This window comes from Tigriopus californicus, chromosome 9 (assembly GCF_007210705.1).
Source record: "Tigriopus californicus strain San Diego chromosome 9, Tcal_SD_v2.1, whole genome shotgun sequence".
Classification (NCBI taxonomy): domain Eukaryota; kingdom Metazoa; phylum Arthropoda; class Copepoda; order Harpacticoida; family Harpacticidae; genus Tigriopus; species Tigriopus californicus.
Window position 1 is genome coordinate 12,821,560 of NC_081448.1, and position 16,190 is coordinate 12,837,749.

Below are 16,190 nucleotides of genomic sequence, written 5' to 3' on the forward strand. Positions count from 1 at the left end.
GTGTGTTTTTATTAGCCAGCATCCGCGATCCATTTCTGTGAAATCTCGTGCTTCAACTTAAGAGCTTGATACATGACTCCGAAGTATTTGACAAGCGAATGACAATGAGACATCACACTTGCAGTCAACATCCACACGTGCTTGCATGTGGCTACCACGGGGTGATATTGCTTCAACAACAAGATAAGTTGTCCCCATTGCTCCAGCCCCTCATTGATGGGTCAAGTTTGGAACATAAATAAATCGGAAATTCTCAACCATATTCCCACTGGGGTGTGGGGTTGGGGGGGCTGGGGAAGGCAGTTATTCCCGACTCACTAAATAGCATCTCGATTTCACCCCTACTAGAATCCAAGCACCGACATGAAGACAACAACTTGAACTCTCGATTGGAATTTTTGAAAAATTAGAAGACGAGGGATTTAGGGTCCAGTCTTTCAAGTTCATTTCATGGTTGAACTAGGGACAACGTGGAGAGTTTTCCGGTTTACTCGTATGCGCTCATCCATTTGCGTCTGGAAACCTTGATATGAATGAAGACCGCACGGGCGCCAATTGTTCCGCCTTAGGCTCGACCTTCCCATCCAAACCTTCGTCTTCCACCATTGATGCCTCGATCACAACACCATGAAGTTCCAAGTCAGCTCGTCCATCACTCATTCCGTCTCGGACACGACCAATTTGAACTATGTCCACGAGGCCGACCCTCTGGGCTCCGACCCCAAGACATCCGGCCAAGAGCATCACCACATGGCATGCCACGACTACACGAACAAAGTGAGCTACTCCAGCCTCTCATCCCACACTCAGTACCCCATCATACATCCGTCAAACTCATCCAGATCACGCACCATAACCACCACCACCACTACTACCCAACTATCCATAGGGCCACACCATAACACGCCAATCGGGTCGTGGGAGTAGCCCGCCCCACCGATCGTCAATGAACAGCCGTGGTAAACGTACTTTCCTCCCTGGCTGCGGCTACTCTAAAAGGGGTGTCCGCGGTCCCCGACGGATTCGTGAACTACGGAATGAAGACAAAGATTACCTCGCCCATGGGACCGGCATTCCCAGGTAGTAACTAGCTTGACCAACGTGACTGAACGGCGTTGCATAAAAGGTTGCGTGATTTCCTCTATTTTCAGGAAGAATTCCCCACCCAAGACCCATATTCGAGATGACGACAAAATCTTTCCCTGCGAACACCCGGGCTGTGGCAAGATGTACGCCAAATCGAGTCATCTGAAGGCTCATACTCGACGCCATACGGGCGAGAAGCCATTTGCTTGCACTTGGCCAGAATGCGGTTGGAGATTCTCCAGATCCGACGAATTAGCCAGACACAAACGTTCGCACAGCGGAGTGAAGCCCTACAGGTAAGGCGATCATAAACGTGCTCGATCCGACGAGCGTTATTGTGGGAAATTTAAATTACTGGATTGGGTCACGATCACGTTACGTAGCAGGTAATCCTTTATCAAGTTTGTGGTCCAAGCCAAATGATAAATTTGAGCCTCATTTTGATAAGGGCCTGGATTTTCCGACCGCACGTGGCCACCAACTAGTAACTAGTATTGCAATTAATTTCTTTTTTTTGTCCCCCAATTTATAGATGCACGATATGTGAGAAACGATTTTCGAGGTCGGATCACTTAGCCAAGCATCTCAAGGTTCATCGTCGAGCACGATTGTACACGTACCTGGCGAATATGGGCTATGGTACGCCCAGTAGGCGGGGCAGGTTGTCCCAGAACATTCTAAATAACGAGGCTGTCAAGAAATTCATTCAAAAGGAGAACATTTCTGTATAATAATCCTTTCCTCGTGGTTGGCTAAAGTATGAAGAGCCTTCGACCAAGTTAATTGTGAACTTAATCAGCTAAAGATAATTTAGGCAAGTCACACTTGAAGTTAAGCCTATTGACGTAAAATATTCCCATTAGAAATAGGAACAACAAGCAAATTATATTATCCGCTAGCACCAAAACACAAAAAAACTCATTTTGATTTAACGTTTTCAAATGCTGTTAACTGGCCAGGCCTTGATTCAGCCTTTAGTCAACCATCCATTTCCTCCATTCTCCATATCGCTCAAATCCAGGTTGATCCTGCCGCAATTCATTCATTCGTTCGTTCATTCAATATCAACAACCTTCCTATTGTTGTTAGCATTTATAACTGTCACCCCCAAAAATATTGTACATTATATATTTGTCCCTCGTTACGCTCTAACGAAAAAAAACAACTTGTCTAACTCAAGTCATCGATTACTATGGACGCAGATTAGTGGCAGCAGTGATCTGGCGCTCAGAGATTTTTGAACTCGTATATCAAGGTAAATCTGTGATGATCTCGAAATTAAAACCTCTCGGAAAGAGTCCATTGTTCTCACCAACACGCTCTTTCACCTTCCCTCACTTCCAATTCATAAGCTAGCAAGCACTTTGCCCCTCATCTTCTCCTTGTTCCCATTTCCAGTTTCTATTCCTGATTTGCTTTTTCTGTCCTCTCTGTATATTTGATATTTTCCATGTCCTATACCAAAGATTCGTCATTTGGGCTGACCGAGTGCATCTAGTTCCTTTGTAGTTTGAAACAATCATATTGTATACCACATCTATCTTGCAACACAGAGAAGATGTTCCTAGCTGACCAAAGATCTGAAACATACCCTAGAACATAAAATCTGTGCAATTCGCTCTCTCTTTTATACCCATTTCTTGTCCCTTGCGTCCGAGTGTCCTCTTCATAGCTCTCCTCTCTCGTCCCCGTTTTTCCTCCAGTTTCATATTTTCATTTTCATGTAGATTATTCCGAAACAGAATCGCTCAAATGAACGTTGATAGTGACTGTTACCAAAACCAAAAACAAAATCCAGTTCTGACTCGCCTTCGAGGCAAGTCTTGTGCCATGCTTTGACGTGGTACGGAGTTCACTTGAACTGTAGTACTTGGGAGTGCACTATGCAATGCATAGCATCAAATTGCCTGGCTTTTTCTCTCTCAATTCAAGCGATGACCGATGATCCATACAGCAACATTCCTTCCAATTCATTCACGTGTATTGCGTATGCAATAAGAATCCTATCAGCTACCCGAGCCTTGATTATGTGAATAATTCTCGATCAGTGACCCCCACTATTTAACGATGACAATAAATTGTATTTCCTACTCCAAGCCATAAGGAATTTCATTATTTTAATGTGTTTTATCGCGAAGCCAGTTTAGAGGGAATGATATGGTTTTTGTTGTGTAGAAACTGGGTTGTCTGTGAGACGAAGCAAAAGCATGCAAATAGTACAAAACACATACATCAATTTGATAGCAATTCCTGTTTCGTTACACTGATTCCAATATTTTCTTTGGTTACAACCAGATCCATAAATTGATTTTCTTGACGAAAAGTAGGCCAAGTAGTTTGAAAATCATTTGGTTTTGAACACTTATACATTCGGGCAACGAAGAGGATTGATTTCACGCAACCTCAGATAAAGCCCAAGTTACATTCGTGCTTACTTTTAAACCTCTCTATTGACAGTATGAAAGAAAACTATGATTCTAGGAGCAAAAGGGTTCTTTCATTTATATACTTATGTTTACAAGAAACACGTTCATAAAAATTTTCGTTGCCAATACTTTTGAATCAGTTTTTAAAAGACCGTGCCTAACAAAACATTTCAGGTTATGTTTTGAACAAAAGAAATGTAGCTTAAGAGCAAAAATGATGATTCGTTAATTACAGCTCAAATAATGTTTTCCAAGGAAAGAGGCAATTCGCTTAGTGATAAACATAATACAGGGACTCTAAAGACCTTGCTCTAGTATCCTTGCATAATAACATTCAAACAGTCTGAGCACTGGGCACTTGCAATTTTCACATTTGACTAAGGGGTTTGACGACTATGTTTCAATTCAGGCGAGTCATTCATTTGAAACTAGCAAAAAATGAGACTTTCGTATTGCATTTTCTTCAAAAAAAAAACCTAACTCGACGTAAACCTGAAACCCCCTTTTAACCTCAAGGTGGCTTACGTACCTTTAAGCTTTTTATAGGCTGTAAAAACTTTCATAGGGAAGGGTTTCTGGCCAAATCCATAGCGCTGGATTAATTGAATACTTTGATTAAATCTAAGCATTCAACTGCCATCACATGGCACTGCCAAATTTCCCCAAAAAGTGTCAATTCCGTAATGAAGCTAACAATTTTGCAAATTTACCAAATATCCCTTATCAACACAGGTGTTCTGTAGTATCTAATTGATCTATTCACTTAGTAAGTAGAACTAGCTCTATAAATAGAAAAACGTTTCCACGACATTCAGATTTATTTCACTTTCTAATATTTTTTATATAAGAAACATGACTCGAACAGGTATCTTGGTTTCAAGATGCAACAATTTTTGTATCGCTTTTTTTCTTTCTCTTTACTCCGTACATAATTCATGTCAACATCTAGATATTGATTGGTTGTCCATTGTTGTCCACTGTCGAATTTGAATGGTTCCAACCGATTTAAAAGTAGTGATGCCAATGTACATCAACTATAGTTGATCAATTGCTGCAGGAAAAAGGAGGAAACACCATCGCTTCATAATACATGTGAAAAGAGAGTGCGTTGTCTCCGTTTTTTTCTATCGTCTTTTATCACAATAGTCGGAGAACATTAGTGCCACTTCTTTCACAAGGAGTATAAATTCAAGATGACAATTTCTGTCTCAATTCATCTTCTTTCACGTTCATGGCAAAATCTCGCGTTCTTTTCGTTAATACTATCGCTTATTGAGTTCTTTAGAGCACCAAATGGATCGCGATGACTTCCAGGGATGTGTTTATACTGGTACGTTGTTTTGGCAATCTTCTCATTCATCATATAAAGCTACAAATGAACAATTTTGAATGTAAGAAGAAACGTGACATTTTTGAGCAGGTTCAACATAGAAGTAATACTCGAGTCAGCCCAGAAGTGAGATGCAATAAGCCATTTATCACAATTTTCCAAATTCGTTAACCTCAATGGATGCCTTCGTGTTTGGCAGACCAAGGTAGTAAGAGCGAGTCTCTCTACTTGACCTTGCTGGTCTCGCTCTCTTGGGTGAGATAGTAGGACCAGTAGATCACGTTGAAGAACATGAAGGTGACTGGGAACAGAACTCGGGAGATGACGTCGATCATCTTGGCCCTGAATTGAATGTTGCGGAAGTAGTCGAAGAAGCGGTTGTGGCGACGATGAACGGGGATTTCAGGCTGGAGGAGAGCGCCTGGAGGAACCATGGGGGCTCCTTCGATTCGCCGCATCAAGGGGTCCTGCAAAACAAAAGCAACGAAAATGGGCATGGAGATACCAAGGAAGATTCACTATTTGTTCTGGGCTATTGCTGATGCATTATAGTCCTTGATTATTGACCCAAGAGCGGGATGCTTCCAAATTCATATTGTATTGGTGTGAAGGATGAGTAAGAGATTCGAATCCAGCACTTAAAAAACAACCCCTAATGTAAACTCGGATTTCGGGTGAATATCTAAATGACAGTTTTTCGTTCCATGAACAGCCGAGTATCTTATCAGGTTGTACCCATATTTCCAGGCCCTTGAGACTGCCTCAGCGATATCGTTAGCGATAATAATACCTTAGTGAGGGGACCTAATTCATATTTTTTGGGCTTAGGGTGAAGAGTTTGGAGGGTCGAGCCGCGCCTGTTTATCAAAAAGTCACGTGGTTTTTTGGTCTGTTGGTGGGGTCTAAAACTTATCTTGAGAAATATTGGGGAGAAAAATCGAACCGAGGACCATTTTCATGCTAAGAAACTGCGATAACCATTACTCTTCGTCTCCCCTTAAAAGACTAGAAGATTGAGGTTTTAATCCACGACATCTGAAGATAATATGGTTACCTGGTATGCGCTGCTTTACAGACCGCTCGAATGCACTAACCAATATTAATGATTGGTTAGCTCTGCTAATTGTGAAACATCATGTCGTTCCTTTTGTGTTGGTTAGCCAGCAAAGCTTCAAAAATGACACACGACATATTGGTCAGCTTGCTTCTTTCTGACACTTGTTCAAGTCTCAGAGGCATCACAATGGTTGTCAAAAAACCGACGTCCCACAACTCTCTTTGGTTTAGCCTGGCTAAGCATCTCGGTCCAATTTCGACTCCAATAAAAGCTCAAGATTTTAGCCGCTCGTCCTTGTCTCGGGTCCACTTCCAATCTTGTTTTGCTCATCACTTTTTGGACAAGCCCAGACGGGATTCCCGTCAAAATTGGAGTGTTCCACATGCTCAGCCTTCTAGTCTTTGTAGTACAGTTTTGTCAAGTTGAAAGTGAGGAACGCGGGAATATAAATTGGATAAGCAATGGAAAAAGGGGGCCTTGTTTCATCCTTTGCTGAGTTTATGCTTCCTAGGGGGAGATGGGATAAAAACCAGCCAAATAAACCTGAATTGAAACAGACCAGATCTCGTCGGTCCACGAACTAAGTGACTTGGTTCTTGGCCTAGTATCCTCACGAGATACAAAAGGGGAGATTTAAGCAGTACATATTCCCCAAGTTCATTTCAGTACAGGGAGGAACCAAGGAAGGAAACGAAATAACCGAGACAAAAGTGGACTTCCACCACAAAAGCGACGAGAAGGATTCATTATTGTCCTAATGCAAACCTAACGACAGTCAAGCAGACTTAATGGAGGAACGGTAACATACAGCTCAGAAGACATTTGAAGCTTGCGTGCATATCGTTGCTCTAAATTCTTTGAATATAACATTTGGTTGGCTAAATAAAACCCTCCGAAGGTTATCCCCGGTAGAGAAATTCAGCTACCTCGAAACCCATTCGTTTTTCTTCTTCTTTACTTTCAACCCTAAAGGGGCCCTGTATGCAAATGAAAAGCTACAATTCACTTATTCTTTGAAGGCTTATGTACGTAAAGTTTTTGTTTATCCGCGCCAACGTACATTCTTGGACCAGTGCGTAGGTTCTAGTTCCACTTCAGGACCTCTTCACTCTATGGACTTGAAACTATCCAACATTCAAACATCCTGCAACTTTCTCCAACTAATGGATGAAAAGTTGTTTTCCGAGCCTTGATCAACATTTAGGTAGATGCCTCCATCATTCACAACTCGATCGGGCTATGGTTTCGGGTGCAAGTACTAACGTCCTAAAAATGCCTACTATCGAGGAAGTAAACATGTGAGCCACCAAAGTATTCCTTAATAAGTCAATCTGGAAAGAATGTTGCCCGTCTCTCCCTACTTAAAGATTCAGAGGTCTTAGGAAACAAAGAAAACGCCTGAACCGATACCCCAGTCTAAGAGTTCTTATCAAAGAGAAGCATCAGGCATCAAGCCCCTAGCTTCTAGCTCTCAGCAAACTTAGACCAGCTTAACAACCAAGTGGTGGCTTCTACACAAGAAGGCCCGAGGCGAAGCAAGGCTGTTGTTCTCTCGTTCAAGTGCTCCAAACTCAGTCAAAGACATCTCCATTTCCGGCATTCCTTGGAAGTCCATACTTCTTACTCCTTCTCGCTCTTCGTCTCTCTCGTGCTTACCTCGAAGACCGTGTTCATCCGGCTTGGATGAAAGGCGAGCAGCCTTCCATGACATATCCTTCGACTTCCTTCGCTTTTATGTTCTTGCCCAAAGAGAGAGCTTCCAAACCTGATTTATGGCACCTTTTACATCAATGACTACCGAAAATCAGGCAGGGCCCCCACCACTACCGCATACTACACACAAAAAGAAAGATATAGCTTCATTTCATACCAGTTCGGTAACAAAGGTGCATGAGATCAATTTTCGACAAGACATGAAATGAGGTCTCAAAAGGTCGACCTTGATTAATATCTCGGGACTTGGAAATAACCTCCGGAAAGGAAACCCCCCGTCCCGCCATGAAAGTCCAAAATGTGCACCAACCAGCTCGATCTCAATGCATGGTGTTGCAAAAATTATTGCACGAAATGCTGTCACAACTTCGTGCCTTAAGGACGGGTATAACGGCCTTTTGAACTTCAGATTTGCCAACATATAAGGACGACAAGAACCAAGCACCTTAGGAAAACGTCTAGTCACCAGTTTGTAACTGATGGGCCGCTGCACATCTTGGTCATTGAAGTGTTGTGTATGGCATAGACATTATAGTACACCAGCTCAAACAAATTGTACTTGGAGTTCTGGCTTTCGAATTTGTTCTATGGACCGTCAAATCAAAATGGATCACTCGTCGTGGTTTTTTACCAATGCATCTTGTTATTGTTTAACAACAATAGAAATGTCGGCTATTTGAAAAAGCAGTACTGCTGTACTGTTTTAAGCCCAAAGATGAAATGGCAACCGAACTCTTAGCTTAAAGCTGGATCCTGCTAGTTCTATAAAGCAGTAAATGAATGTATGTGTGAGGGACCATGTTCTACTTGTCGAGGAATTTTCATGGATTCTTTGGCTAGCTTTTGGCACCCTTTTGTAGGAAGTGGACTCAAACGCCCGTGCAAGGAGATCAAAATCAGGATCTCCTTTATTGCTGTAGCCGTGATGAGCTTCGTGCCAAATCATCGGATATGAATGATTATGGCCACCCCTTCATGCCATAAATTCACCTTTATTGCACTGCTATTTGCCGATCAGTGCCAAATCGAAAATCGAAATTGTCTCTGATTACGAGTCAGAAAAAGAGGAGTGGGAATGCCAGGAACGGGCTAAAAAGTTGATTTCTATTTCAAGACTGATTTTATTAATGAGGGTCTCCTACTTTTTCCACGTGGTTGCAGCTACGAAAAAAAGCCTGCGGCAATCCTCAAGCCAAAAAGTTTTCCAATTTACATTGCCAAAATCTAATCCTCAACGAATTGATGGGCCAAGTAAAGGGGGAAAAAGCCGAAGGCCGGATTTGAAAGATGGCCGCCGGTTTTGGCCTAACCGGCCAAGGCAAGAAGATCCAGATTTTGGATCGCTGAAGGAGGCGATGGAACAGCGGGGTTTACGAAATGCCGAATAAAAGAGAGGGAAAAAGTTCTTATCTTCAATTTTTTGAGTGCGAAAGTTCTCGTCGTGAATGAATGAAATGAAACTGAAAGGAGGAAGTAACAAATGAAGGCAGCGAAAGGGGCTTTCAGTGAGTGAGTTCCATTTGCTCCAAATCTTAGCATTGTTCCGAAAGAAAGGAACAATCCATAAACTGTTTTCGGTTCGTCTAAATAGACAAAACTCTCAGGGAAGGTAGTCTATGCTCGGTTTTGATGTTGAATTTGGAGGGGTTTGTTTGTTTGTTTGTTTCAGAGTCAGATGGCAACTTCCTCCCTTGGACTGTAATCCGATGATGGGTGTCCCAACTGAAAAATTCCCGCTAAGTCATCACAGCCAACAATATTTATTACCTCACCCTCGGGAATGATCGTAGGTTCCCCCATTTAAGCTGTTAAACCAGCAACTTTTGTACTAATTCAAATACTACATTTTGGCTAGCCAGGAATCGAACCAGGGAAAGCGAGTAAAAAAGTGAATGCTCTACTAATACGTTACCACTCTTAGTGGTCAAAATTGAGGGGAATGTATTCCACTTATTTTTGGCTGAAACAGCTTTCCAATCCATCAATATTTTGCACTTGCCGCTTTTGCTCAAACACACATTTAGTTAGTCCATTAAAAGGCTCATTGTTTGGCTTCGCCTCTTTCACACCAAGAAAATTGGCACTCTTTTTTTTTTTACTCAATATACCAAAACACTGGTGAGTCACAAGACTTTTCTGATATGTTGGAACCTCAAATTAGATGTCTGCCAAGTGGAAACGCTTTTCGATATCACAGCCATGCATTTGCTCGGAGGAAAAAAGGAAGTGTTTAGCGAGGCGTAAAAAACAGAAGTGACCAAGTGAGTTTCTTATACACGCCAACATTTTCTGAGTATGGTGTTATACAGATTATGCAGAGGTTTTTTTTGTTGACGTCACAGCCTTGAAGGCCAAAACAGAAAGGAATGGGTTGAGATCTATGTACTTACCATGGACATTGGGAATCCACCTTCCTCGATTCTGTCGGCACTAAATGCTGCGTGTTCCAATTCCCGTTCCTTGGCTTCTTTCTGTTTGGCCAAGCGTTGTGCATCAGACCTGAAAAGATATATAAGAACGGGGACATTAAAGACCCCGCTGGAGTTGCCAATGGCCATCTTTTTCTTTCTTTATTTTTGCTGTCTTGGGCTCCAAATGGAACGAGGGATTCCGTTTCCAAAGGGTAAAACTAATCAAAAAGTGGGACCACCACTTGGGTCCAAGTCTTCCAAGAGGTCCTATCCTCTTCAGCCTCCGCCTCCGTCTTTTCTGAGGGTAGGAACAAAGGCTCGCGATAGTCATGATGGATCTTACTCTGTCACCAGACATGAAGATCATCCACATGAGGGCTTAAGCGAGGGAGATTGAATTCCTCTAAAAACACACACGATGATGAATGGCACTGCATCGCAAATCCAAGGCCTTCGTCTCCTCCTCATCATTCTCTCTCTCTCTGTTTCTTTGTTCTTCTCCTCGTCCTCTTCAGTTCTGATCCGTGAGGAGAAGTGTAGGAAATGGTGCCCAAAATACGATGACAATGATCTCTGATCCCATTTCATGGCAGACTGACTCAACCCTAGAGGGTCTTGATGAGATTGATCTCAAGCTGAGGTCGTTTCTCCCATCCACTTTCATGACAAAGTTTCCAATTTCGAGTGTCGACCTCATCTGCCTCAAGGATTTATGACCAAGAGGAGCTGTTTAGTGGCATCAATCTACGAACTCGAAGCACCCTCGTTTTGGCAACGCTGCTTGAATCCCACGACTACCAAATGTACTTCGAAAGTCAACCACCGAGTCAGACCTAGAAATGTCTGCTCCAATGAGATAGGATGAGAAAGAATCTTGAAGCCAGATGCCAAAGGTTTTTGTGGGATCCTCTCCAAGTCACTATTTATTAAGTGTAGGAGGGAGTGAGGGAGGAGACGGGCGAGTTCCTTCCTCTCCAGGGTTTTTATGAGCAACGGCAACCCACTCAAGTGGAACACCACATGCATTACATATTTCTCCACTAATTGAGGACCCTTGGACCGTCCTCCTTCATCAACTACCAGTCTTTCTGAAGTGTGGGCCCATACTACAGTACAATGAGCATACATATGTACGGGTAAGTGAACAATAAATTCATTGGTATCATTCATATTATCCTTGTTGTTGGCTGGGGTACGACTGTCTTTGGGACCGTCTGTGCAAGATTCTGGGGACAATCGACCATTGAAATTGCACTCATTAGCATTCAGCGAGGGCGATTCCTTCCCAGGCCCTTTGAAGTGCCATTCGGGTTCCCAAATTGTATGGAAATCAGAGTGCCAGCCAGCACAGCACGAATCCGAAAGGTTCGAAATTGAATTTCGTCGGCCTTCATGGTGACAGATCATTGATCAAGGCCATTTCTCTCTTTTGGAGCGTGAAAAAATGTCATTGAGTCGCAGGAGATGGGCCAACCTACTATCAAAGAAATTGAATTCCCTGGCCCCTGAACTAGTTGGTCGATGGTTATTGTCACTACCATTCTGAAAGCCCTTCTCCAAACCTGGGAAACCCCTTGGCACTCATGTTTTACGGTTGTTTTACGCGTACCTTCCAACGTCTGGACTAAACTACTTCGAGAACATCGTTAGCCATGGAGAAAGACGAAATAGAACAATTTTGATTTTGTATCATTGCGAGGATAGTACCATAGAAATATAATGAATATGTATAAAACTAGTCAAGGCATGTAATTTAAGATGGTTCATAAGGATTAAATGCAACCCCATTGGCTCCTTAAGGAGTCTTCGCCACAAAACGAAAAGGATTGGTGTGCTTTAAAGTGCGCGTAATAGCTGGGGTAACTTCTAGGTTGATTCCTCGTACTGTCGAACTGTCGAAACTAAAGAGAACTGACAGTTTGTCGGCCTCCCAGGATAGAACCCTCCGCCCCGGAGAACTGAATTCGTAATGCAATAGCAAGGCATTGTTACTTCATTGTTACTTATGTAAAACTGATCTTTCATTTGGGTGGATTTAGATCAGGTTTTCGTCCGTAAATGTAGACGTCCTTCTGACTTTGCACCCGAATTGAGAAGTGTGTATTTTTATCATATCATGTGGGGTAAGTTATTTTTCTGGTGTTGGGCGTCAACTTAAAAAAGGCATGAAAGCCTTCTCGAACGAATAGGTGTCACTGAACTATCCTCAAACCAATCGAAGGATATGTTTTCCACTTTGAGCATGATTGTTTACGATTACCCTAAAAACATGTGATGGCAACCATATCAATCCTGTGACAAATGAGCTTAGTCGGAATATCCATTCAAGGAGGAGCTTTAATGCGACAATGGTCTTTCGGGAGGTGTGTCCATTAAAGTTAAAGAGGACTTAGGATTCTGGCTCCTCATATGCCTTTCCTCAATTATTGCTTCAGACTAGCCTACTATGCTTTAGGCAAGCCCATTTTAACGACAAACAAAGTAGAGCCTATCTTGATCCTTGCAGGAGTAATTGGTTCCATTTACGAGCCGTTTTTAAAGCAGGGCTGGACCTCCAATCCCAGAAACTCTTCAATAAGAATACAATAAGAATCATCCAGCCAACGAGGGTTTCTTGTTTGAAGAGTTTGGACATTTTTACTCAGTGAATCCTCTCGAGAGCACGCAGCAATGTTGCACTTTTGTATTGGAGTACTAAAACTTTTAGAGGCTTTTTGGTCTAAAACGCAAACCATTTTTGAATGGTGCATCAAGGCCTTCCAAATCCTAACCTGAGGCCTTTTCCAAGCAAATCAAAGTTGAGACCAAACCCGACTTTCAGGGTAAGACGTGCTCAAACTCGTGGAGTTGTCAATGGTTTAAAACATTTAGAGAAGCGGGTTGAAGTAAACCACCGATTGATCTGTATGTTGGTCAAGAACATGTTGAAAAATGGACAAAGAAGCTAGCGATCAAATCAGAAAAGACAGCAAACTTAGACCCATTTTGTGCTCTTTATTGTACTATAGTTTGAATGGTCATAAGTCTTGAGTCAGACTTAGAATTGGAACGCCTTGTCTGGGTGGGACAAAAAGATACAAATTTCTGGAATCCAGCATTCCTCTGTTTTGGCATGTATCCTCGTCATACATCCAAGCAATTTAACATCAACCTTACCTAATGGCTTTGCAACCATGCAGTTCCCTCATCATTTCATTGCCATCCATGGGCAAAAGGAAGCCCCTATATTCTGCATATTTTCTCAACTTATCTCCACAACCAAAACTATGAATGATAAATGAAGTACAACAAACTCTCTGAAGAACAGGCTTCCTTAACCCTTTAACCCCAAGATTTCAATTTCCGAACCCTGTGAAGTAGAAATGAAAGTAGTTACCGTGATGCGTAGTTGACTAGCGCGTATTCCAAAAGAGCGCCAAACACAAAGGTCACGCACACGCCGCTCCATACGTCAATGGCTTTGGTGTAGGCGACGGGTGGCAAGGAACTGTTGATCGAGGCTTGAGTGGTGGACATGGCCAAGAGCGTGGTCACGCCCAATGACACCCTGGCCGGCACCTATGGACCGAGATAAAAGAAGAAAATATGCTTTTAAGGAAATTGTTTGGTAACGTATCACCACGCATGGAAGTTTCCGATGGCCGATTTTGGAAAAAGTGCGACCTGAAATTGCTCTAGCTAAACGATAGTTACGATAAGGTTGCCGAACGAAACCATACATAAAATGGGTTCGTTTGTGTTGAAAGCCATGAGCAATATTCTTGAAATGCCTCGAAAAGCATCAAGATCAGCTTTTTGGATTAAGCCAAAATCATGTGTTCAGAAATATTTCGGAAACGATTTGCATTCGCCCCATTTTTGTTCAATAGCAATGTCAAATTTCATACAAAAATTACGGCCCACTCCATGTAGAATAACATTAGCCAAGTATGAAAAGTTTCATACCATTCTTTGTTGGTAACGAGGTAAGGGAAGTGACATGGGAACTCCCCCACCCTAAATAGTTTCAAGAATGTGTATTCCATCTTGGCATAACAATTTGCTGAATCTACAACGGGGCGCTTCCAAGGATAGCTCGAAAAGACATGGCACATCTCAATCGAGTCAATCACCGTTCAAGACTTCTTTGGCAACATACCATACCAAATATAAAGAGACAGGTTGGTTTATTTGTCAAAAATAAGCATTTTCTGTACCTCTTTTACACCTGGAAATATAATTTAAAACTCAACTGGAACAAATTTCTGTCTTGCGATGTTCGTCAGGAATAATTCATCGCTAGATTATACGCTAGATTAAAACGCTAGATTAAAAGATACACATCTTGCGGTATATGAAAGCGCTAATCGCCCGTTTTGTTACCATGAGCAATAGCCTTTTAAAAGTTTCCTCAAATTTTGAAAATAGAAATCATTTAGCAATGATTTGCTATATCTATTCTATTTTTGCAGGAGGCTAACTTTGAAAAACTTTAAAGGTGATGGCTGACGGTCAGAATTCAAAACATTTTTTGACCAGGGTAAGGTCTGTATCCCTTCCTATTAACTAATTTTGATATTGCACATGAAGTCCTCAGCACTATATTTATGGTTTCACCAAAGCACTTTCAGCCTTTTCCTTTTAAAAGGTAGATTTTCGGCCAAAAGTAAACTCCACTTTAACACATTAATTTGAACAAGGTCAACAATTTAAAATGAGCAGCAATCCATGCAACATGTTGTAATCCAATTTGAGCATCTGAAATATGGCAGCGCACTAAGCGGAAATGTAACCTTTTGATTTGTCCTTCGAGCATATTGCAGTATTTGTAGTAAAGTTAACCAGGTCTAAACCTCCACCTATGAAATAGTGGATGTTCCAGGATTTCTCAGGGGCTACATAATTTCTGCGTGACTGCACATATTGAAGGGCTATTTCTCAAGTGAACGCGGTGCGAGCGAGGACCTTTTGTGCCAAGCGTTCCATCATTCTCAAGGCCCACAATTTCCTAAATTCCCCTCTTCTTCTCCCCACTTCCCGCTCCCTACTTTCGGGCTCAGGCGATGACAGGTACAATAATTTGAGCAGACTGTTCCCAATTCTGGGAGAACGCGGCAAAAAAAAAAGTTTTGCATCACGGACTCCTACGTACGTACAAGCATTGCATCCCAAGTAGTCGAACAAATGCAGCCCAAGTACTTCTTCCGCACTTTGTGGATGAAACAACAACAAAGCTAGTGCTCAACTCTCGCTACAGAATGCCCCACGTGGTGCTTGAGAAGGCCAACTAAGACAGTCGTCGCACAAGATGTCGTTAACTCGACACAGTTTGCCAAGTTACGACCCAGTTCTAATACAGTTCTTAAAAAGCGGGTCTTTGAATCCAAAGGAGAACTGCAACTTTTTCGAGTCTGCTCGTTGTGTTGTTATGACCATCATCACAAAAAGAAATATCTGATTTCAAATCTTTACTTAAAACAAATATTGAACATATTGTGCGAGTAAACTGACTGCTTTTACTCAATCAGAAATAGTACCGTTTTATTTTGCAGATAAACAATTTCAAGAAATAATGTCAGAATATTGCAGAAAGGCTTAGTTTTCTAGATATTTTTGGCTCTTGTCTCACCGTGTACGGGGTTGTATAACCAATATTCAACCGACCAAACATCCTAGCTTTGAATTTGGCATCGCCAAAAGTGACGCACTTTGGCTCTTGTTGTCAGAGTCTTTTACAATGCAATAGAAAACTAACTCTTGTGGAAGGGTTTGCTTTATCATTTAAAAATGGTAATGTTCTTACAATAAAAGTCGTTCATTTAAAAAGCAGACAACAATGCACTACAAGAAAGGAAACAAAAGGGCCATTCACAAGTCACCACTCGACGCCTCCTTATCAGAGATCCATGTTTCCAGCCAAGACTGACTGCCTGCATGTTGAATCCCAGATGAGCTCGAGATTCAAGGAACGTGTTTCATTTCCATAAGACAATGGAGAACTTGTGAATCGTGTCAAAACAATTGTCAACACCATCTCAGACAAAAACTTGAATACTTGGCAGGCGACAACGAGAAACACTACACCCCTAGACAGTGAAGGTCAGTGAACAAAAACTTTGAACTAACAAGACAGACCGGACAAGTCTCTACTAGACTCTGCAAAGTCATGTTGTCTTGACCCAAGGGAT

At 42.0% G+C, this 16,190-nt stretch overlaps 2 protein-coding genes across 4 annotated transcripts in view; one reads left to right on the forward strand and one right to left on the reverse strand.

Annotated features, from left to right (window-relative positions):
* The window catches only part of LOC131886919 (Krueppel-like factor 15), a gene marked incomplete in the record, with an annotated part of 3,737 nt that extends 555 nt beyond the window's left edge, over positions 1-3,182 (forward strand). The window contains 3 exon segments of the mRNA XM_059235377.1: positions 530-1,080; positions 1,152-1,382; positions 1,619-3,182. Of these exon segments, the coding sequence (XP_059091360.1) occupies positions 947-1,080; positions 1,152-1,382; positions 1,619-1,817 (564 nt within the window).
* A 1,070-nt stretch (positions 3,183-4,252) lies between these two features.
* Positions 4,253-16,190, reverse strand: part of LOC131886935 (glutamate-gated chloride channel-like) — a 36,645-nt gene continuing 24,707 nt past the window's right edge. For all 3 annotated transcript variants that reach the window (XM_059235400.1, XM_059235399.1, XM_059235398.1), the window contains exons 9-11: positions 13,400-13,581; positions 10,003-10,111; positions 4,253-5,309 (exon numbers count right to left, since the gene is read on the reverse strand). In XM_059235400.1, coding sequence (XP_059091383.1) covers positions 5,067-5,309; positions 10,003-10,111; positions 13,400-13,581 — 534 coding nt within the window. In that variant the 3' untranslated portion in view covers positions 4,253-5,066. The remainder of the gene's footprint in view (positions 5,310-10,002; positions 10,112-13,399; positions 13,582-16,190) is intronic.